General features: G+C 38.9%; 1 protein-coding gene across 3 annotated transcripts in view; it reads left to right on the forward strand.

Annotated features, from left to right (window-relative positions):
* The window catches only part of PDHX (pyruvate dehydrogenase complex component X), a 99,216-nt gene extending 80,521 nt beyond the window's left edge, over positions 1-18,695 (forward strand). For all 3 annotated transcript variants that reach the window (XM_073347928.2, XM_073347930.2, XM_073347931.1), the window contains 3 exons: positions 3,337-3,495; positions 13,325-13,389; positions 15,588-18,695. In XM_073347928.2, coding sequence (XP_073204029.1) covers positions 3,337-3,495; positions 13,325-13,389; positions 15,588-15,852 — 489 coding nt within the window. In that variant the 3' untranslated portion in view covers positions 15,853-18,695. The remainder of the gene's footprint in view (positions 1-3,336; positions 3,496-13,324; positions 13,390-15,587) is intronic.
* Positions 18,696-25,555: the final 6,860 nt, after the last annotated feature.

Raw genomic sequence — 25,555 nt, forward strand, 5'->3', positions numbered from 1 at the left:
TAATGTGGTGGAAGATGGCAGCCTTCACGGGGTCCATTCTAAGTTAGAATTCACAATGAATGCCATCAACTCGGCGACCGAACATCACTCCGCGATCTCCCGGTCATCAGAGCAGTAACTCAACAATATTTTTAGTAAAAGTCAGGGACAAGTCATGGGCAAAAAAGAAAAAATTACAGAAGCCTTTGATCTCTCTGTGACTTTTACTGAAAATATCTGTGACAAAATGGGCAGTGAGGGCCCCGGTTCAGAGCTCCGGGCGCCCCTACTGCCCATTGGGGCTTGGAGCTCCAAGGTTTCCTGTCCCGCCACGGCTTGGGAGCTCCAGTGTCCCCCTGCGGCACTCAGGAATGGTGGTGGGACCCTGCAGCTTCCTGTTGCTGCTGGCTGAAGTCACGGAGGTCTCTGGAAGTCACCAGTTCCATGACTTCTGCAACCTCTGTGGAAAAAATTGTAGCCTTCCCTATGATCTATATACCTGAGAGATTGCCTCTCTCCTTATGCCATATTGCTGAAGGTACAGACTCTTCTATGAAATTCAAAGGAATAGTAGAGCATTCTTTGTGAGAACACTTTGACTTTGAAACTTGCTCCCCTCTTTGGTCCAAAATTGCCTACATCTGATTACTTTAAGAATACATCGAAAAGCCCATCTTGTTGCTTAAGCATTTGAAAAGAGGAGAATTGGGAGGGTGTTTTTAATGGGGAGGAGTAATGTGTGGATTGTTTCCATATTTTATTTGCATGTTGCTGCAAATAACTGATAGAGGATGGACTTGCTGTAGTTTAGTCATAATTTAGGGGTGTGTGTGTATGGTGTGTATATAGAAGTTAATACTTCTAACAGGTGCAGCCCGCTAACCTGGGGGGTCTCTGCACTGCAGTTTGGAGGTGTGATTTTCAGGGCAGGTAGACAGACTTATGCTAGCTCAACACAAGAAAGTGTGCTAAAAATAGCATTGTGGATTTTGCATCTTATGGCAGTGGCGGCTGTCATGCTAGGCATCCATACTCCTATTTTTGATGTGCTAGTTCAAGCTGAACTAGTGCAAGTCTGTCTGCCCGTGCTGGGAATCACATCTCCATTCTGCAGTATAGATATACTCTTGAAGCCACTGTAGCAGGTGACTTTCACAGTTGTGATTTTTTTCAATATGTTTTACCATATGGTGTAAGGATTATGCATGTTGTTCATTTGTTATTTAAAAGGGGATTTCTGCATTTATTATTACAGAATGATCTACACCAATCAATTTAGGAAACGTGATTTTCTGTTCTTAATATCTGAATTTTAGTTGATTAGATTTTGCATTTTTGTTTTTTGTTGACTGTCATTGCTAATCCAGTGTTTGGCTCTTCTACTGAAGGATTAGATTGCTGCTGGGCATTAGAAAATCAGCGATAACATGTCCTCTCCAGGCTCTTAAAGAAAATTCAGAGAACTCTAATAACTGGATGATGATGATGATGATGAACAGCTTGTTTAGTACATTGTGTATGTGCTCAGTTATAAATGAGTTGCCACACAGGCTATTACTATTCCAGTTTTGATGCAGTTGATAACTAGCAGACATTTATTAATTAAAATATGTAAATTGGGGAGGAAAATTGAATAGAGTATTTTAATGATGTGCTAATTTTATGTGTACATTACATAAAAGCTATTTATTGTTTTGGAAGATATTTAGTAGTCATAAGACTACTCCCACTCCATTATACTGTTGTGAGGTAAAAAAACAACAGCCCACACTCAAATTTGATTTATAAACTTACAATGTTCAGAAATAATCAAATATATGCATAGCATGTCAGAAATAAGCTCAGGTTAGTAGTAGCTAGTCAAAAAAAAAACAATACATTTTTGTTAAATGTTTGGGGATGTGGGAGATGGTTAATCAAAAATTAGAATTTTTGACAAAATTGCATGAAAAACTTGAAATTCAGAAAATTTTGATTACCTCCTCTTGGTTTAATAGGAGATGTTTACAATTCCCTGGCTGCAAAATAAGAAATCACAATATCTTAATTCTTCTTTTCTTCATACACATAAGAAGGTGATCTGAGAATGTTTATGTTTCTTGCGTATTCTCCTCTTATGCAAATAGCCCAGAAGTACCATCTGTGGGATGACAAGGTAGAGATCTGAATGTTGGATGTTCAAAACAGTTTTTAAAAAAATCTTGCTTCAAAGTGCCAGCAAGATACCAAGTTTCAGTTTTTCAGCTCCAAGTTATTTTATTATTTGGACTTTACAATTGCTAGATTGGCAGCCCTAGAGTCTGAAGCTTCATATAAACCCCCAGGTGTCCCTCTTGCTACCACTTGCCAGTGTATCTTATGCCATGATGACGTTAGACTATCAGGGAGTGAGGAAAGTTCAGTTCTTAGGCCAGTGATTAGATGGGCATTTCTACTGAGACATCTCCCCACTAGGAATTGGACTTTCTAATAACTCATTTCACACTGGACACAGAACAAACCTACAGATCATATATGTACGGTCACTGTGGACCAGGATTACTTTAAACTGGTGACTTAGACATGAAGGGCCAAATACCTTGTTACCAATTGCCTTAGTGATTCGTTATCGTTAATCGGTTAAATCTGATCTGGATCTGTCCCTAGAAATATGCATGAGGCTTTTTTGGATAAGCGAACCTAACACCGATGATAGACTTCAGCCTATTGCAATGTATTCAGTTAAAACTCAACCAACTTTTTTGATTAGAGTGATACCAAAATGAGCAGGGCAAAAGCAATTAACATGACTATCCTGGTGTATGTTTAGTAGAATCTCTGCATTCCTTTTCCATTTTATTCTGTTCACTACCCTCTCATCTAAAATGTAAATACAGTATGTTGGCTCTCAGTACTTTATGGTTGGCAAAAACCCCTCTGCTTTGTACTCTTGAATTTCAGGCATCCAAAAGGTGATACTTGTGAACGCCAAAGGAATTTGGAGGCTGCTGTTAGCATATCATTAGTTTCCCAATGACCCGGAATGTTCATAAATATTCCTTTTTGCCCCCCTGCTGCACAATTTCCATCTCTGCAGCATACATTCGCACTTGCTAACAGTGTAGATATAAATAGATGCTAGCTAATAAAGTAGGTCTATTCTTAGAGTTACATGGCAAGTCTTTTATTATCCCTGTCTTGCTCATGGCAGTTCTGATGATAGATGTGACCTGTTCTCTCAAACAGCATTCTGTGTTTCATTAATTACTTTGGTGAATGCCTGTATATCGCTGTGCATTTTAAAGAGGTTTCCTTTTAATAATTGGCTGAACCATTATTCCTTTAACAGCTGGTTCTCTTTGTGTTTCTCTTTTCTAGCAAATGCCAGATGTGAATGTGACCTGGGATGGAGAGGGCCCCAGACAGCTGCAATCCATCGACATCTCTATTGCTGTGGCAACAGACCGAGGTCTCATTACACCAATCATAAAAGATGCTGCTGCCAAGGGAGTACAGGAAATTTCTGCATCTGCAAAGGTAGGTCTCAGATGTACAGTAGGTTTAGGAATATCATGGCTGTTTAGCTTCTTTCAGCCAAGTGTATGGCATGACACAGATGAACATGAATGATGATCTTAAAGCAATTTTAAAATGGTCTTTAAAGCTGCTTTAGTGGTGTTGGGATTTTCAAATTATTATTAATATAGTAAGTCTCTGCCGTTCATTCTCTTAGCATTCTTTTTTAAATGCAAAGATAACTTAGCCATCAAATTCTGCAGTGAAATCCCAGCTAAACATGGCTCACTACAGCCTGTGAAATTGTGTGTCTTAATCGGAGTGATAGATTAAAAAACAACAACAAATAAGTAATTTCAGATTTTTTAGTATTTGCAGGCGCTAGGTGGAGGTGGTTTGTTTTATTGTAATTATTATATCCCTTGTTCGTGGCTGTGACCATTTGAGCATTCAATGCAAGTCATGAATGGAGTGGCTTTAAGGTGGCTTTAAGGCTTGAAGGTGGCTTTAAACTAGCTCTGTACTTCCTAGAGCTGCATTGTCTTAAGCCAGGTGTAAATTAGAGCTATTTTCCTTTGTGGCAACTGATGCTAGGGGACTGTTGTGGCAGTTAGGAATTGCTTGGACTCAGAGATCCCCAACTACACCCTCTTGCTGCAGAAAGGGGGTAGTGGCTTAGGAGCCCTCCAGAGGGCAAATCCTACCCAAGCAGATAAGCAGTTATGGATTTGTAAAACTGCCCATGTGCAGGAGTGAATCTGCCTCCACATATGTAAGTTCATTCTGTTTCAGAGCTACAAGAATTACAATAGCTTTGTTTTAACTGCATGGATTTTTTTTCTGCATAATTGCACTGAAAGAAGTAAGAATTAATACTACTTAATATATGGTCTTTAAATAATATCATCCCACAAAATGTACATGCAGTGGACTTCAGAATGTTCATTTTGATAAGTATTGTCAAGGACACCCACACCCCCCCAAAATATAATAATTGCTAAGGCCACGGTTTAGTCATGGGTATTTTTAGTAAAAGTCATGGATAGGTCACAAGCAGTAAACAAAAAGTCACAGCCAGTGACCTGTCCATGACTTTTACTAAAAATACCCTTAACTAAATCATAGGTGCTGGGGAAAGTGGGGTGCTCCAGGATGCTGGTGCTCTTGGGGAGGGAGTGCTCCGGCGGTCACTGCTCCTCTGTGAGTGGGGAGAGGGGTGTTCTGGTGGCTGCTGCCGCTCTTGGGAGCGGGGTGACCCAGGGCCCCGTTACCGTTGCTCTTGGGAGTAGGGTGGCCCAGGATGCCACAAGTGCTCTGGGGCAGCACCCGGGACCAGATGCCTGGGGTCACTGGAGCAGCAGCCGGTGTGGCTGGTCCCAGGGCCGTCTCCACCCAGAATCCGTGACCTCCATGAAAGACTTGCAGCCTTAATCATTGCTAAATGAGAATGTTTTGTTGGATAGGATACTGAAGTCACTTCACTGATCCACCAGTTAGCCAAGGAGCCAGGGTAGCAATATAAAGCTTTAAATTCACCCATTTACCTCCACTTCAGTGTTTTGAGGGTTTATATTGTGTTTTAACTGCTTTCACCAAGAGGTGGCCAACTTTCAGATCTCCCTTTCTGTGGTACAGTACATAAAAGTACATTGAACCAGCTTGTGAAGTAACAAGGTGAAAACTCCAGTTATCAATAGAGTGTGGGAAATGAAACTTCTATTCCTATCACAGACACCTAGCAATGGGATGCATTATTGCAAACCACAAACCAGTATTGCAACACCTCTGAGGTGAGGATAGAACACTAGCATAATACTTACAAATGCGATGCTGTTAATTTAAACATTTTTCATCTCAACTAGTAATTCCTATTAAATGTGGTATGCATTACCAGCTACCGAGTGTCAGTACTTCAAAATCTACCATGAACAAGGGCTGCAGGATCAGGCCAACTGTGAATATCCACATAGAAAAGTATAGGAATAATTTTGGTTTGCTAATTTCTTACACTTCTGCTCTATGTTGTTGAAAAATATTCTTTTATTTTATTCTATAGTGGGAGGTTGTGAAACCTGCGGCAGCTTCTTTGATAGTTTCCCTTTATAGGTTGGCAAATGCTTCATCTGATGGCTGGGTTATATCTGTGTCCCATATTGCCCCATGTTAATTCTGCCTTATTTCCAGGTCATGTGCATATGAAATCATCTTGCTTTAATCATGAGTGCTTTTATTACACATAAGCAGTATGATAAGCAGTATGCTCATGCTATCCCTACTGTATGGACAAGAACTGTTCCCAGGGATGTTGTTCTCTGGTTCAGTAACTACTCTAGGATAATTTTTTTGCCATGCTCAAATTTTCTGTATATCTCTGGCAATTTTTACATTTATAGTATGCTGTCATCTTTTTATAATAGCTTAGGTATGCTTGAGTCATTGTTCTTGAGAAAGATACAAGGATAGTGCAAACAAACTTGGTCATTCTGTACACAAGCAAGGAAAACCAACTTGTTTCTGCTTTGATATATTGCTATTCTAGTTTAAATAATCTATTTGGTTTTTTGTTTAGTCAGAAGCCATTAAACATCTTAATTCTTAGTCCTTAGATATACTCATTAGATGGCACAGCTTTTGAAAGCTCTTGACTGTAACATGCCCTATGAGCATCTACAAGGTACCAAGAGCATCATCAGAGATGGGATGTTATTAGAATCATAGAATATCAGGGTTGGAAGGGACCTCAGGAGGTCATCTAGTCCAACCCCCTGCTCAAAGCAGGACCAATCCCCAATTAAATCTTGCCTATTTTCCTTCATTCTACACCTCCTCTAACTCCTGTCCTATCCCAGTTAGGTTTAACTCATAAATTGTATCATTACAAGTTTTAGGAATTTTTCTAATGGGTTTTGTCTCTAGGGAACCTTAGCTTTTACTTTTAGTGGACAAAACCCATTAGAAAAGTTCATAAAACTATTTGTTCCACTTGACAGTAACACATTCTATACAAGGAAACTATGCTGAAATCAGTGTCGGCCTGCATTTGTCATTCTTCTCTTCTGGGTGAAGGTAGAGTTGTTGCAAGATAAACTTTCACCTTAAATTATGAAAATGAGATGCTTTATGGCTAGGGAGACAAGGTGGGTAAAGTGATATCTTTTTATTGGACCAACTTCTCTTGGCTAAAAGGACGAGCCTTTGAGCTTCCATAGAACACTTCTTCAGGTCTGAGAAAAGTACTCAGAGCATCACAGCTAAATACAAGGTGGAACAGGTAAGGAGTTATCACCTTTCTCAGACCTGAAGCAGAGCTCTGTGTGGCTTGAAAGCTTCTCTCTCACACCAACAGAAGTTGGTCCAATAAAAGGTATCACTTTGCCCACCTTTTCTCTGATATCTTGGGACTGTCAACAGCTACAACACTGCAGATATACCTCATAGTTGTGATAAAATTAATTTAAATCCTGTCTCAAGTTGTAATTATGACTTTATCATAAATTACCTTGGGCAGATGCCATTGTTATCAATGGAAGTACGGCCTTATATCAGAGGCACATTCAGTGGCACTTGTGTTCATAAAAATACTTTATGCTTATATAGTGTTTTACAGTTTCAGAATATTGTACAAACATTAATCTGTAACTTGATAAAAACAGCTATATCACAAGGGAGTTGTGAAGATTAGTTCATTACTATTTATAAAGTGCACATGATTCTCTGCAAGAAGGTGCTGTAAAAGTAAAAAGTATTAAAGCAAGTAAGCAGAGTAAGTATTATGCACATTGTAATATAGAGAAGCTGAAGCACAAATGTAAGTGAATTCCCCAAATTGACATGTGCTGGAAGTAGGGCCGAAGGCAGCTGGCCTGCTCAGGGTGTCTTTCTCTATCTGAGCCTGTGGACCAGGCTCTGACTACCTTGACTGTCCTACAGGAGTCACCCTTTTAGAGAAGACTGACAGCAGAAGCAACATCAAGGCAGACAAAAGCAGATAAGAAAGTAGGAAATGTCTGCAAATTTTTGATCTCTTTAGTAGAAAAGCGGACTATCTGATGTTTTGCACTGTATGCAAAGTTCTAATTCGTAAAGGAAGAAACATCTAGAAGCATCACCACGTATGGAGGATAGAGAGAGCTTGATACTCCTGCAGATTTTCTGTAGGCAAACAGGTGACTATGAAAGAGGAGTTTGGCAGAACAACAGTGCTACATAAGAGGTACCCCCTTTGTAATTTAACTAAATCATTTACATCTGCTAATATGCTGCTCTTTGCTCTGGATGATCCAACTCTCCATTTCTACCTTGAAGCAAACCTAAAATCTACCTTCTTACAGTATAAATACTAGAACATATTTTAATTGAATTTACTGAAATTTGTTTTGTTTCTGAACAAATTACACACAGCTTTTCCTTTTCATCCTTTGAGTTTTTCAAAGCAAACCTCCAAAAAACTAAATGAGTGGAAATTCTTTGGGCCACATTCTGATGCCCTGACACTGAATTGTACCTCACTCTTTGAGCAGTCCCTTCAATGTCAGTAAGAATCTTAGAGTCTGGTCCTCTTCTCTCTTTCTCCAAGTTGGTATTGAAACATTTTTAGCCTATTGTAAGACATTGTTCATTTCACACTGGCTATTATAATATAAGTTTTTGAAATGTAATGTTGCCCTCTGTAACTTGCCCTTTTTCATAACAAAAAATAACATTTTCTCCACGGGAAAAAATAAGAGCCTGAAAAAGGAAAGGAAAATGGATTTATAACAAAGGTTATTTATTCAGATATTTAATGTTGCATTTTGAACTGTGGCTATCTGTAAACTCATTGTTTATGAACTCGTTAAAACTCCAAACTATTATAATAAGTAAAAACATTTATAGAGCTGTTTGGCTTTTGAATCCTTTCCTTCATATTTGTGAAGTCCCTAAGATGGGTGTAACATTAAAAGATGTTTTGTAGTTAGGATTTGTTAATATAACACACTGCATTCTAATCACAACCATTCACAAAAGACTTTCCTGCTTCTCATTCATGTGTAGTACAACATGCAATACCTTACTGAGAGTTCTTGTAAGCTTTTGTTATAAATCGTGTTTTCCCATTTGGTATCATTATGGTAGTTTATTTCTAAATTTCATTTTGTGAGCAATTTAATGGCTTAACTGTTATCACTTCTCAGAGAGAGATTCTGTCTCAGAAGTAGTTTCCAAAAAAACAGAAATACTTAATAATCCAAGAGGACTGACTGGTGCAAAGGACTAATGACAAAATATATGTTTATCCTTTAGGTCACTGGTTGAAATCTAGCTGAAGTCACTCGTGACTAAACAAGACCGTTTGGTAGCGTGTGTGAAATGAGTTGATGATTCTCAGAGACACATGGTGGGTGAAGTAATATCTTTTATTGGACCAACTTCTTTTGGTGAAAGAGACAAACTTTTGAGCTACTCAGAGCTCTTCTTCAGGTCTAGGAAGAGAAGAAGAGTTCTGTGTAGCTTGAAAGCTTCTCTTTTACCCACAGAATTTGGACCACCCACCTTGTCTGTCTGATATCCTAGGACCAACATGGCTACAACAGCACAGTAAACAACAATTAATGAGTTGGATTCATTTTCTAGTGGGCAGGTGACTGCATCACCAAAAAGAAAATCACCATATCTGGCACTAATTGGACAGATTTATAAGAATTTTTAGAATTTAGAGACTGAAAAGACCAGTTTGACCAATTAAACATGTTAGACCAACCAGTCCACCTCTATATGGCTAATGCAATATTATTTGCTACAGTTTGTATTAGTGCTTTGTCCAATTTAATTCCAAGCGATTGGGCTTGCACCACTTCCTGAGAGACTATTTCACAGGCAAATGGATCTTGCTATCAGGAAGTTTTTCCTGATATATAGACTGTAGTTTCCTTTTCCAAATTTGATACCATTGCCCCTCATTCTGATATCCCTGTGTACTATAATAAATAATTCTTCCCCATCTTTAGTGTTTAAACATACCAAATGTTTATAGACTGTTAAGTTTCTATTCTTCATCCTCCCCAGTTATCACTAGCCAATTGTAGACATATTTCTCTCTTTTAATCTTCCCTCATAAATGAATCTTTCCAGCCCTCTCAGTATTTTGTTACTTTTCCTCTAACCTCCCTCTAATTTGTCTTATCTTTATGATGATGGGGTACCCAGAACTGAACTTGGTATTCCTGGAGCAGTCACACCATCATCTAGGACTATTATCTCCCAGCTCCATGATTTGGAGCCTTCATCTGTGTAGCTTGGAATTATATTTGGCCTTTTTGCAGTCGTTTCTCATTGAAATCTCATTTTAGATCTGTTGGTCACTCTTACCCTGAAGTTTTTCAGTAGTGCTGCTGCCACGATTTCTTCCTCCCACGATTTCTTCCTCCCATTGAGCATCTACATTTGACAATGTTTTTCTCCACCTGTATTAGTTTGCTTTATCCTAATTCAAATATCGTGTAGTTTTCTACTCACATTTCTGATATTTCTGGTTCCTTTTGCATTATTTCTCTGTCCTCACTGTAGTTTCCCACTACTTCCAGTTTAGTAGCCTGTATGAATTTCATTAAGTAAGACCAGTCCTTAAAACTGATCCAGAAATGCCCATTAGAAACCTCCCCCAACTCTATACGTTGCTGGTTATAATTGCCCATTGCTCGTGGCCAGTATTCAGTCCACTCGGCAAAGATTTTGTCCAAGCAATTTTTAAACTCAGTGCAAAATTCTGTACAAAAATCCACATAGATTACATCCATATGCTCCCCTCATCCACAATTTATCCCCCCAAAATTGCCAAACAAGCGTGATTGGTTTTCTTCTTTATGGAAGAGATTCTCAAAGGCACAAAGGGCAGTTAGTTACCATGGCAGATAGGTGCCTAATTCCCATTTGTGCCATTGAAAATCTCCCACATATCTCCTTATATTCTCCTTCTTGACCTTCCACTAGAAAGACTGAAGTTTGGATGGTCATAGAGACTGCATCACCCTCTTAACCTCTGTGGCTGGCTGGTTCAACAAGGTCAGAGTTATGGTACAATGGCAGCAGAGCATGAGGAAATTTGAACAGCCTCTGTACCTGTTCTGTGCATAGTGAACTTTATGTCTCCAAGGCTGTTGATACAGTATTGTTCACATACACAAAATTCACACAAAAAGTGTCATGTCACTGTCACTTATTCGTGGATTCATTCTCTGTGGACTTTATAGAAACCTGGTGTCCTGAGGGGCGATTTGAAGGTGTTATGGATCACTTAAGGAAAGGGAGGTGAAGTGACTTGCCCAAGGCCTCTCAGCAGACAGGAAGAGAACCCAGGCCTCTGCCCTAAACTTTAGATCATCCTGCCTTACCTAGGATTTTATGTTTTTTAACAAGAAAAGCTTTCAGTTTATTTCCCATGACTTCTGCAGTTAAAGTAAATTTTTAGACCTTTTTCTTCCAAATAAATCCCACATATACTGTTATCAGAACACTTTTATAAAGGGAGCAATGTAGTTTGAATTTTTTTTCAATCAGTTTAACTAAACCTAAATATTCCTTCATATCTGATGAAACTGTGGGAAATCCATCATTTGTTTTGTTGCCTCTAGCAAGGAAAAAGTATACAGACTGCATTCCCTCCACTCATATTCTTGAGATCTTTGTGTAGATCTGAGCCCATCTCTCTCTGATTTTTCAGGAAAAAGCAACTGTTTCCAAAATTACAATCAGAGGGAGATGGGTTCAGACCTGCACTAGAATTTTGAGAATATAGATAAAGGCAATGCAGTCTGTATACTTTTTTCCTTTCTGTAGGTGACAAAGCAAATTAATGTATATAAAAATACATCTAATTAAAAAAATTAAGATGAAGAATAAAAGCAATACTTAGAGAAGGGCAATAGAGGTAGGGAGGGAAGGAAGTTCGTAGAGAGGAGGTGTTGGGAGCATGCATTGAATAGGATCAGTCAGATAGTTTCAGGACAGCATCCCATATCTCTGAAAGCTTTTTCCTGGGTATTTGTTACCGTATTCAATTCTTTCCATGGTGACCACGCTTACAATGTGTATGCTCCAGTCTTCAGTTATTGGTCGCTGTTTGGATTTTCACTTTTTTTAGTGCTAGTCTTTTAATAATTATTAGTACTCTGCTAAGCCAAAGTTTTTCAGATTTATTCAGCATCTAACGAACATCCGTTAGGTTCAAAATTACATGTTTAGTTTGCAACACAGTTTTGATAGAAAATAATTAATTCTGCAATTAAGTTCTGCCCAAAACATATGGACGTAGGAGCATTCCCATAACATATGGGATAAGTTAGCACCTGCTTAACCACAGAGCCAACATTCTTCTGACTTAATCCCTCTATGACTCAGCTCCCCATCTATAAAAAGCGGGTAATATCCCCCTCCCCATCTCCCATGTGTTGTGAGGATGGATTAATGTTTGCGAAGTGCTGAGAGACTATTGTGATAAATGCCATAGACAAGCCCATTTGAAAACTAATAATTCTGCCTTTAGAGCAGGGTATGGATAGTGTGCAGCAAATAAGGCCTTGGGCAACATGCTGAATAATGAGGAGAAAACAAAATATTGAGCAGAATAGCAGCTCATTAAGTGAGCACTGTCCATCCAGTATACTGAATGAAATAGGGCTCCTATGGGTCAAACATAGTATGTGATCATGTAATTAAAGACTGTATAGTAATGTATATGCAGAAGGGGGCTAAATTAAGGCATTTCCTAACTTTTGAGTGCTTGACATTGCAATGTTAATAATATTCTTTTAGTGTATTTTTTGTGTGTACTTCCCTAGGTTTTTAAGAAAGCAAACTAGAAAAAAACAAACAAATTTAATTATCTGACATAGATTCATAGATATTTAGGTCAGAAGGGACCATTATGATCATCTAGTCTGACCTCCTGCACAACGCAGGCCACAGAATTTCACCCATCACTCCTAAAAAAAACAAAAAAAAACACAAAAAAACCTCACACCTATATCTGTGCTATTGAAGTCCTCAAATCGTAGTTTAAAGACTTCAAGGAGCAGAGAATCCTCCAGCAAGTGACCTGTGCCCCATGCTACAGACATCATATTGACACACACACGGTTCATCAGCAGGTTTCGCTCTCTCACACAGACCACTTCTACTGAACTAACAGAGTAACTGATAACCTACTACTTCTATTATCCTGTGTGTGGACCAGCCCTACAGGAAGATGGGACACTTTGCCAGTGGGTTTCCCAGATATTTGCTTATAGCAGAAGAATGGTGAGACTCAGGAATCGTGGGTTCCATTCCAGGCTCTGGAGGAGGGTGTGCTGTAGTGAGTACAGACTCTTCTGCCTGTTTTGCCTACACTTGATCCATTCTGCTCTATCCTCCCCAACCTGCCCCTGTTCCAGTCCTGACTCATCCACATCCCGGGGCCCTCATCCCAGTTCTACTCTCCTTGCCTATCCATTCCCAATCTCTGCTCAGGAGTCTCATCCAAGTCTCATTCTCTTTGTCTGTCCAGTCCTAGTCTCCACATCCAGGCTCTCTGTCAGAGTCTCAACCTTTCTTTTGAATGCCGGCCAGTGCCAGTTACCCCTTCCCGCTCCTCATCCAATCTCTCTGGCTACCAGTCCTAGTCTTCTTCCCCAGACACCTCATCCAAAATGTCTCACCCCTCACATCTTGCACAATTGCAGCAGCTAATCATTTTCAATGTCATTTTTAAATAGCAAAACTATTTGCCTCAAATATTTGTGTAGACCAAAAAGCAGAGAGGGAATTTTACTAATATTCTGTGTGAGCGGTATAACTTGGTCTGGGATTTTATTTTCTATCTTCACTTTCTTAGGCTCTCGCAAAGAAAGCAAGAGATGGAAAACTGTTACCTGAAGAATACCAAGGAGGATCTTTCAGGTAATTTTTTTTTTTACCAATTTAATAGATACAATATGAGCTTAGAGCTACGACTGGCTCTCAGATATTCAGATGTGCATTAACATGTCACATTATAAAATCAGCCAATGTATCTGTGAAACCACATTGTGATTTTGAAAAGAGATGCAGTGATCTACACCTGCAAATTAGAGAGGATAATCTAGGCCTGAGATTCCTATATCAAAAGAAGAACCCTCACAGTTTTCAGACAGGTTCACCTTGATACAGCCAAGTCTGTTGAGAGGAGAAAAAGGGTTTTGGCTTTTATTTTGCATGTCTGTCCATCTGCAGGAGATTGTTTGTTTATTATATTTAGTAGTTAAGAGAACACAGAGTCAAATATTTACTTTATAATGTAAATATTAAGCTTTAAAAAAATTAAAATGCCTTTTTATTGCAAAGACTACTGCAATGTAAACCAGTGTACTCTCGCCTCATTTAACCCAGCCTTGCAGAAAAAGGTCTCCAGCCAAACAAAAGCTGCTCCATAGCTGGGAAATAACCCTCCTTAGTCCACTCTGATCTTTGAGATGTAAACTTCAAAACTTAAATGGCACAATTTACATGTATTTAGCAGTTATCCCCCCGCCCCCCCCCCATTTTTTTTAAATGTACAAGAAGAAATGAAATGATTTGTGCTAAACAAAATGTTAACATTTAAATGCAAGGCAATACAAAAGTTAAGTTTCCTAACAAATTTATATTGGCTTCCTTGAACATATGCTGATTGAGTTTTTTGTGGCTTAATGTGCATCTTAATGTATTACACTTATGAGAAACAGAACACTATTAAACAGAGAGTGGTTAACGTTACTGTGGAAACCTGAACTTCATGACTTTTTAAAGTGATTAAGTGTGATTTTTTTTTCAACTGTGCAGAATTATGGTATTAACACAAATCTTTGCATTTACAATGGATAATTGGTGACTATATTACTAGTGTGTCTCAGGACATTTTTAAAGCTCTTTTACAGAGAGAGATCCGTTAATATGGGTAGTATAATTGGACTACACCAGCCTAGAGCACAGAACTATTTATTTTGCATGGTGTTTTCAGGCTGAAGCAGCTGTCAAAAGAAAATATCTCCTAGATGATCATAAGCATTTCAGCAGAAAAAGCTAATGGGAATCCAGCAGTGCAGGGATGGATGTCCTCATTAACAGAAATGGCTTTAGCGGGGGGAGAAGAAAAAACACCACCACACAGGTTTCAAAGGAAGGATGATAAATCTAAAAATAAATGGAGGCATTGGGCTAGATCCTTCTTGTAGCAAGTCATAAAGTCATCTTGGGGTGGTATAGAGTCACCGTAATGGCTTGTATGCCACCTCCAATGAGTGAAATAGGGGCATGCCCTTGGGAAACAGGATAGGACCAGGGTTTACCTGTGCCCCAATGATACCCAGCTGCTGTAATGGTACACTGGCATTACCATTAGCCTTTGTAAATTGAAGCACCCCTCAGTTACATCTGGGGTCCAACCTGGCACACATCTGGCTCAGGTGAGGTGCAAAGCTGGCTTAAAGCTTGCACACTCCTCAGCAGTGGTGTGTACTCATCATCTGACCACAAGGATTAGGGCTTATAGATTCTATATATATTTGCATTGAGGCGCAATAGCTAGTCCCCTTCCTCCCTGCACTCTGCCTCTTTCATCTTTGTGCTCGTTTCTTTATCATACTTTTGTGAAATATTAGACAGTAGGTATTCTGTGAATCATTAGAACTTCGCTATGGTACAGGAGCTGAATTCAAATGCTAGATAGAGTTTTGCATCATATCTTTTATGTGCTTCCCTGCATCAGGCAACACCTTACTCAGCAGATAGGATTCATTCATAGGAGACAGCAGGCAGAGATTTGACTGCTGCCATCCCACTGGGTTTATTCCAGGGTGAGGGTCACTATACATTGAAATCAGACTCCCATTGTTAGAGGCTGCAGTTTTGATGTGCTGAATGGGCCTTTTCACAGATGCCTGGAACTAGGCCTCCTGTTCAGCCCATACCTCTCATTTTTTGGGCAGCGCTAATCTGTCTGGAGGAAGAAGAGGCTGCCACTGCAAATTCCCTTAGTAGTGACTTTTCGACAGCTGGGTGTATCTCAGTTGTGTGACGATGCGGTGATATCTTCCTGTAACACGTACAATATGTACATAAACTTTTCCTCCTTCCTTTAGTATTTCCAATCTGGGCATGTTTGGCATCAGTGGCTTCATTGCCGTCATAAACCCTCCTCAAGCCTGCATCCTAGCTGTGGGGCGAGCTCGACCCGAACTCAAGATTGTGGAAGATGAAGAAGGGAACGAGAAACTTCAGCAGCATCAGCTTATGACAGTGACATTGTCAAGCGACAGTCGGATGGTGGATGACAAACTGGCTTCAGTGTTTCTGGAATCCTTGAAAGCAAACCTAGAGAATCCGATACGACTTGCCTTACATTAAACTGATCAGGGATTGGCTACTTCTTTGGCAAAATACAGAACAAGGTTACAAACTGTTCCCCTCTCCTCCCCCGCTGCCCCAGAGAAATAGCGAATACTAAGCATGAGGGGGACAATTAAAATATTTAATTTATTTGAATTAACTTGAAAGACTCTTCAGATCCACCTGTGTGACCATTTCCAGCTCTCAAGTTTTATACTGTAAAACTGAAATAGTTAAATATTAAAATAGAGTTAATGCATTAAAGTTCTTTCACTGCTTAATAGCAACTGCACCAAATTTAAACACATACGTTACTGTTTAGTTAGAGAAGTTGAGAAAACCTTGGGACATTTGAGTGAGAAACATGAAATCAAAAAGGGAATAAGACAATGCTTTGTTTAAGGACTAAACTAGCTTTCACAGTGAGGAAAGCAAACGGCATGACTAAGCAAGATGGCCCTATAAATCCCAATCATCATTAAGAGAATCAAACCAGCTACCAGTTCAAGCAATTATTTTAGCTATTTAAATATGTGAAGAGGGTTCAAGCTAAAAACTTCTGTCAGAGTTGGGTGATATAAACTGAGAGAGCTCTGAGGTTTTGACAAGGATTTTGCTAGGGGTTCTACTTGACACTAGATAAGTTACTTTGGTTTGGTGACACATGACCCTATATAAGTTGGTTCATGTCACAAACACAAACTCAAACCAAAGTTTGGTTCATGTCACAAACTCAACTGTTCTTGACCTTCTACTTTCCTATGAGCTTTTCCAGATGAAAATAACAGAGGGCAGAAAAATTCTAGTGCACAAACCCCAAAGTACATAATGGATGTAAATGGAAAAACTCAAATAAAATAAAATATTAAATAGCCTATTAGCATCTAAAAGCTGGATTTGAAAATGCATTTAGCATTAGATTAATTAAAAACACATTTAAAGTGTGTGTGGGTATGCACTTCAGTATTTTAAGATCTCTACTTAATGTAGTGTCCCATAATGGAGACAAATAAATTTAATAAATGTGTCAGTAGGAGTTTTGTCATTTACTTCAAAAGAGCCAGGATTTCACCCCAGATATTTTTATCATTACAAACTTTCAATCTGCAATAAATTGTGAAAGTGATACTTTATTGTAATAATTTATTGGGTTAAAAAGTAGTCATGAGTTACATTAAATAATTTAAACATTGCCCTGTATCAAAATTTAATTGGTGTGTCCTTGTTTGACTATCGCAAATTGTAATAGTGCTTTTGCAGTTGTTCCATGGTATTGTTACCTGATGTGTAACTGAAAATTTAAGTATGTTTTGCAGACTGAATACCTTAATGAAAAATGATCTTTCTATCACATAGTGATACCAACTTCTTCATCAGACCTGAGTGGTGAAAGTCATTAAATTTTTGAAATTTGCATGAAATATGAAATTTTGTATACTGAACATTTTGCTCAATAAATCCCTTCTTTGAATGGAATGAATGAATGTATAATCACAAAGTGAATATCATAAGTAGATGGATACTGAATTCTAATTCAGTTTGAGGCTGAAGAATAGTAGCCTTGTATTTGGATTAGCACAATGGAATCCCTATTATGATAGTTTACTGTTATGTCATATGGAAACAATGGGGATTTCCAATGAAATAATTCCAATGAGGGGATCTGGTGACAACATAAGCCACTAGTGCCCCATTCAAGTCCTGGAGTCTGTCACTATTAGTGCCACCATATTTTGTTGTATGTAATTCACTACACCAATTTGTTCTTTAAGATCCAAACTTCTTAAGTATTTATTTACTCACCAAGTTGTTGCAATACTTACAATAGTAAGTGTATGTCTAAAACTTATGTCAATGTTCAGGTTGGAGTTTTCATGAAACTAGTTTGCTTCTTTAACTGATATAGTGTGAATGATGCAACATGAGAAATTTATAAACTATCAATCTGACACTGTATTTCTGATTACTTATATAGGGTTTACTATGCTATTATTCGTATACCCTTTTCGTATTGGCAGAATTTTGATATTGATAACTGAGATTTTCAAACTTGGATGCTTTTTAGGTTCTTAATTTTTAGACACCTAGACATATATTTTCTGATTTTTTTCAGAGGTGTTGAGCAGCCCCAGGTCCCACTGAAGACAAAACATCTACATATATAGTGCCCATGGTAATAATGAAGTTGAATAGATTCTAATGTGTTTGGATAGCTAAATTTAGTCTGCTTAGTAAAATTCGCCCTGTGATTTTAAATCTGGTATCTATTCTTCATTTCCTGTCCTAAAGGGAAAGTGGGGTTCATGTGTACTGGTCAACAGTTGTATGTTCCACCCCGCAGGAGGCCACAGTTCAGTGGCAGGCAAAGTGATTCCTACTTAAAATTTATACAGTCAGCATAGTTTGCAAATCGCTTTGGGAGCCACTGGAAAATGCTTCTATCATAGCCATGCAAATTAACTTCAGTGTGTGACATGTAGCTAACCCCTTCACAGCATGCAGAATGGTTACCTGTAAGCATCCCAACGTTGTCACTGGATTGAAACATAGTTGGTGACGTATGATATGTGCTGCCCGTCCGAGTGAAGAAAGTCTGAACAAGTGAAAATGTCTTGTGGTTTCAACCTAGTTCCAAGGAAATGCGTGTCCATATTACAGAGTAACCACACGATTTGGCACAGCAAATGACTGCTACAAGAGAAATGGAACAGCAAAAGTGGTGCTTTTTAGTATTAAAATATACAGCAAATATTTCATTCTGAAAAACTTAGATTTAAAAGTATTGTGGATAAGATGTTTCAGAAGTGTCTTAATGGTTAAAAATTAAATTGTTTTACTTTAAATAAAAAGCTTCAAAAGTATCATACCTCATGCGTTGTTCTTTGTGAATTTACCGTTGTCAATATCTTTGTCATATCTAAGCAAGAGACTCATGAAGAAGTGATCCAATTTCGTAGAAAGCAGGAGTCAGAAAATTGAAAATAGAGATCTATGAACAGTGTACTAACATTTTCTGCTGGGAACATGCTTCCTGGGAACAGGGATATGCTTGAATGTTGTGGTGGGGGGAAAGAGTTCCATACAGCTTTACTTTGAAAAGAGAAATTGAGAAAGAGGACCAAAAATAGATAACATATTTTGCTTCAAATGCATTCTGTGCTTGACAGCATGTCAGAAACAGTATGTACCTTCCCTATACTAATTAATTCCTAATTATGTTATCAGTGTAGATGACTTTCTTTCTGAGACTCTTTTTTTAATCTATTGTCTCTGGAATCATCCCAGATGTGAATCTCTAAAATAACGTGGGTACTGCAAAATGATTGGATAACACTATTTTTTCCCCTGAACCTCGTCTCGTGTGTTGATTTATTCCTACACATAATACAATGGGATTTTAGATCCCACTAATGACTAGGTCTATTAAACATTACAAAGTTCTGCTTTTTATCAGGCAAGCCAAAAATTTGATGTCAAAGATTCTGTATCAACACTGCCTTTGTGGACATGAACCCATGTATTTTGTGTGTGTTGTTGTAGTGGGTAAAAATTGCAGTGTATTAGGTGGAGAAAGGAATATATGTGGTATATTAATGAGAGAGCAACAGTTGTATAATTCTGAGCCATTGGAGCAAAGTATCCTACAGGCCTTTGTCTCAATGTGAAATAGTCAATGCAATAGATGAGTGAAAGTATGGAAATGGGTGGCTCAAGGGGTTGATAATCTGATACAAAGCCTTACTGTGCTAATTGTTTGTTGGTTTGAAACTGACTCATGCTGTTATTGAAAGAGAATTACTATTTGGTGGCTGCATGGTGACCTGTGGGAAATGAATCGATGGCTTCAGGTCAGATGCCCACAATGCAAAACACAGCAATGTAACTGAACCCATGCGGACAGTCTCGGTGAAGCAGTAAAGGATTGAGTAGAGATAAATTACCTCCTCACCCCCACATGTTATCCAGAAATGATCTATGATGGGGAACAATGTGTGGGAAGCTTGCATAGCTGCCCCCTTTGCTGTAGCTGTTCTGTGAATGAGGACCTTGCTCTCCAGGACTGACAATCCAGCATCTTTCACAAGTACGATATTCACTAACCTTCAAAGATATTGAAGAGTTCCATTGGAGGAGTGATAGATGGAGACTAGATATGACTTAGAATTACACTGTGGCAAACGGCAGCAAAGACACTTGAAAGCTGCGGTGACTGAAAGAGGGCAAAGCCTTCCACTGCTTGTCCCACAAAGAAAATAAGGCATGTTACTGACATCTCTCTTGCCAGACCAGACGGGCCTTTAGGCAAACAGCTTATCCAATACTCCCAAGATATCTGGGCTAGTGACATGACAGCTCACACTTCCTTTACTCGCTTGGCTTCTCTCCCAAGAGTTCTCTTCACTTTTCCACTAGACCATTTTGTCCTGGCCCATTATAGGCTGCTACAGGTTTGTGGGGTTTTTCCCCTCCACTAAATTCCTTGGAAAGTACTGTGCATTGTGATTTCCGTGGAAAGCACCTCCTGGACATGCACATCAAGGGAGTGCTCTCTGTGTGTGCACAGAAACCCTCTTTGGCTTATTCCAGGACCATATACAGTCCCCACAGCTGTGGAAGACAGAAAATTATGCTGGAGATTGATACGCAAATGCAGAAGAGAGAGACTTTTATTTTTGGTATTCCACCAGGCTAGTCCCCTACTACAACTATTTGTAGGAGTCAATAGCAAACATTCTTTGAAGCAAAGTAGCAATGTGGTGTGGTCTTTTGCATACCAATACCCATAGTGCTTGCTTATCTCATACAGCTGCTTGATGGCTATAAAGATTTGAATGCATGATTATGTGCGGCATTCAAAGTTACTTGAAATTAGGTACTGTATTTTTTTCCCTTTTATTGGAACACAAACTGCATAGAGAAGCTGAAACGAACTTTTCTGAGGTTGAAAGCAAAAGCATGGGTTAGTGGCAGAATACCTCCATGAGATCAGGCTGCCTAAGTGTGTACTCATCTATCTAGCAATTTGTAAGTGAACACCAACAGGAGTTCATATACCATGTGATGAGCATGGTAAAATCTAGAAACCCATGCAACACTATTAATAAATGATTTTATTACAGAATCTGTTTTTGGAATGAATTTGTAGACTTCTGTGGCACTTCTGTTCTTTATTCTATTGGCCTTTCCAAGGGCTATTATTTGAACTCACACAGAGGCCATTTCCATGCCATTGGAAAGCTGTTTCTCCTAACTTCCATGCATAAATGATGTACGTTACGTGCTCTAATTTACAGTTTGCAGGCCTAGAGAGAGAGAGAGGTTTCAAAACTGCAAAATTCATATTAAAAACTAACTTAAATGAAACTCTTGGTTCATGTGCTAAGAGCTGTTCACAGCATCATTCTTCAAAAACTAGTTTAATTAAACCGATTTATTCTTCTAATCTTCCAGTGTATGCATTTGTTTACCGTAGACTTTGATAGTTACTGATTTCTACCTTGCCAAATCAGGGCCTGCAGTTGCTTTAACTACAACTGCTGATTTACAGATAGGCCAGCAGAGGGCAGTCTGAGCAGCCCGGTTATCTTCTTTCAGCTCAGTTGTGTCTTTGTAGGCAGGTGTGGCTAAGCATTGTTGAAGGCTGTTGGTGTTTAAGTGTGTGCTGGAACTGAAGCTGTAGATCGGTAATTTTAGTGTTTCTGATTTGAAGTGTGCTGAAGACACCTGATGTGGATAAAAGGAATGATCATCGACAGGGGCTGTCGAGCAGCTTCCTCCATGCTGATGTCAGTTCCACAGCTTTCTTTGTAATTGGTTAAACAGATGGGGAACCAAGCATTTCATGCAGTTGAAAATACCCTTGAGAAAATGTAATTACTGTGCTCCCCCTCCCCCATTACTATATGTGAGATGCAATATGTCCATTATAATCCCTTTCCACATTGTGTGGAAAGACAGGAGCTTGCCTCAATGATACTAGCCATGAGAAAAGTGATCGGACATCAGGAAATCCTGCTGGAAAATTGCATTCACCAACAAAAAGCAGAAAATGAGGAAGAGTGGGAATATACATATAAAATGATTAAACTGCAGTGGATATATTTTACTGACACTTTTAGGCTAGGTAAACTATGTCTCCCTTCTGACCAGTGTATTTCCAGTTATCTACATTCATTGTGTTATACTCACAGAAGACAGGCTGTCCAAATACACCTGCTTGCTTTCTCTTCAGTGGCTGAAAATTGTTACCACACAGTTCTTTTTATGCAGGCTTATTCTATTCTTAATCAAAAGCACTTCAGAAAAAACAAATTCAAAGCAATAAATGGACCTATATACATGCTAATAAGACTACTAGACATCACCCCAACTCTACTGTGAGTTCTGGCAGGAGCAGTCCCTCAGCAACCCTTCATGCAGTTCAGGGGTCTGTGATCTGGAGTCTCCCAAGAGCTGGTAATCAGTAGACAATGGGTTTTTCTTCCTGGGTGTAGCTTCAAAAGGGTGGATTTGAAGTGGGTCATTTGCATTCGCTTATCCTCAGGTACTTCCTAGGAAGTCCACTTCACATGTATTGTTCCACAAAGCCCTTTAAAATTCCTTATAGAATTTCTTGAGAAGGTACATACATACAATGCCACAATAACACATACACAATTGCATTTTTAATACAATGGACCCCAAAGGTATTCAAACTAATTCAGTAAAGTTTAACTTCATTCAGTTAAGTTTATATAGGATAGTGTTAGTTTGTCACAATTGCGGTTTTAGTGAGAAAATTCTAATCTCCATTTTGATGATTTTGCATTGGCATGTACTAAACATATTAAAATATACTACTTTACTTTAGACGGCAGGTGCCTAGCCTGTGGAATTTTACAAATAAATTACCATCAGGTCTCTCACTACTATGATGTGTACTAGCTGAGGTACATCAAGGGATTTAACAATACAAGATAACTTCTCACTGGTACCTTCTTGCCTAGGGCCAGATCCTCAGCCGGTATAAAATAGCATAGTGCCACTGACGTTCATGGAGTCGTGCTGATTTATGCCTAATAAGGATATGGCCCTTTATTTTTAGTATCTATTAGAGAAGGCAGGTCACCAAACACTTTTGTCATTCATTGCAAAATCGATTTCCTGCAGCTTGCAAACATATGAGCTGAAATAATAACATTGTACTAAATAAATTTCACAGAAAATTTCAATATTCATAAGAGCCAAGCAGACTGAACAAATTTTTATTCTAATCAAGACTGTCAAATGCTGCAGTGTCCGAATGGAAAGTGGTAATGGCAAACACTTTCAACTATCTGTGAAAGCTGCTTTCAGCAAGTGAAATTACTTCCTGGTATTCTGACACTACAATCTTTGTTGTTTGCCGTGTTATTGTTGCTATTTTGGTCCCGGGATATTAGAGACAAAAGATGGGTGAGGTAATATCTTTTATTGAACCAACTTCTATTGGTCAGAGAGACAATCTTCAGGTCTGTATAGCTTGAAAGCTTCTCTCTTTCACCAACAGAAGTTTGTCCAATAAAAGATTACCTCATCCACCTTGTCTTACTACAATCTCTGTCATGTAGTCAGAAAATATTTTATAGTAGGAATCATCAGTCTGTACCTACCCTACCAGATGCCCCATATCTTATGATCCTCTACCAGAAATGGTTGTGTATTGATAGGATGTAGTTCTAATAGTCTGTAATTTTATATAGAATGTTTCATTCTTAAGAATCTCAAAGCCTGCACAAACTGACGTGCAAAAACTTCACCCTTCACTGAAATACAGGCATCTCTGATGTGAAATCTAGCATCTGTTCAGCAGCATATAGCATCAGTGAACTGCTGAGGCTACCATTCCATCCATTTGAGACTGCGAAGGGAAACCAGGCTAACAGAATGTAATTCCTTCTGTTGGAACTGGCCCTGGACCAAGCCCGTGCTCTTTGGAATGGTGCCATTTGTTCTTTAATGACCACAGATGGTCAGGACCTCTGACTGTATCTCATCCAAAAGAAGATATTCCCCCTATATTGGTGCTTTGTACTCCCCCACCCACCCCCCTTTTTTTTGTTGTTAATGAAAGATGAGCTTAGCCTTCTGGAAAGGCATAACTTCTTCTCATGTATTTTTGAAGAAGTACTTTTAAGCTCAAAAACCTAAATCACCTTCCACCATCCTAGTAGTAGTGTTCTTAGGTCCTCTTGCTGAATATTCTAGGCATGCCATATTAAAACAGCTCTTTCCACTTCTACTATCCATCACACAATTCTCCCATGTCCATTTGCAGAGCAATAGTTGCTAAGGAAACAAAGGAGAAGTTATAGTCTAGTTCATAAGGGCAACTAAACTTTTTGAGCCAGATCCACAGTTGGTTTAAATAAATGTAGCTCCACTGAAGTCAAGGGGAAGATGCTGGTTTACACCAGCTAAGGTTGTGCACCCTTATGTCCAGCTTCACTAGCCTGGGTACTGTTGTCCTTCCAGGCTTCCATCCTTACCACATGCTTATCCTTATAGATATCCCCAAACCTCAGGCAGTGGCCTGCCAACTTTTTACATTTTCCTACACCACACATGCATGCTACTTATTGAAACAAGAATGTCACTTTCCACTTTCATATAGCCACTCACTCTGTTCAAATTCTGAGGTTGATACATCTTAACAAGTTGCAGGCAATAAAAATATGGAAACTATCCTCTGGAAGGTAGTCTGCTCTTTCACCTCACTCGTGTATTTTTAAGGGCAATTGTTGACCAAGCCAGGGCAACACTCTCCCTTAAAATGATCTGTTGCCCAGTTCTAAATGTGTTAACCTATTCTTTACCCAACAACTTCTCTCCTTTTTCTACCGTTTGTATTATCATTACCTAAATTTGTTATGATGTGCTCTTTGCTCTGCAGCCTTGATACATTTTATAGAATCATAGAAATGTAGGACTGGAAGGGACCTCGATAGGTCACTTGGTCCAGTCCCCCCCACTGAGGCAGGACTAATTATTATCTAAACCATCCCTGATAAGTGTTTGTCTAACCTGTTCTTAAAATCTCCAAAGACAGAGATTCCACAACTGCCCAAGGTAATTTGTTTCAGTGCTGAACTACCCTGACAGTTAGGACTTTTTTCCTAATGTCTAGGGTGACCAGATGTCCTGTTTTTACAGGGACAGTCCCATTTTTGGGGACTTTTTCTTATATAGGTGCCTATTACCCCCCCACCCCCTGTCCCCTTTTTTCACAGTTGCTATCTGGTCACCCTCCTAATGTCTAACTTAAATCTTCCTTGCTGCAATTTAAATCCATTCCTTCTTGTCCTATCCTCCAGTGGTTAAGGAGAACAATTTATCACTCTCCCCTTTACAACAACGTTTTACCTACTTGAAGACTGCTATCATGTCCCTCACTCTTCTCTTCCCCAAACAAAACAAACCCAATTTTTTCAATTTTTCCTCATAGGTCCTGTTTTCTAAACCTTTTATCATTTTCTTTCCTTTCCTCTGGACTTTCTCCAATTTGCCCACATCTTTCCCAAAGTCTGGTGCCCATAACCTGAGGAGTACTCTGGCTGAGGCCTTATCGGTGCTGAATAGAGTGGAAGAATTACTTCTCATATCTTGTTTACAACACTCCTGGTAATATAGCTCAGAATGATGTTGGCTTTTTTCGCAACAATATTACATTGTTGACTTATATTTAGTTTGTGATCCACTATAA

The sequence above is a fragment of the Lepidochelys kempii genome, chromosome 6, assembly GCF_965140285.1.
Source record: "Lepidochelys kempii isolate rLepKem1 chromosome 6, rLepKem1.hap1, whole genome shotgun sequence".
Lineage (NCBI taxonomy): Eukaryota > Metazoa > Chordata > Testudines > Cheloniidae > Lepidochelys > Lepidochelys kempii.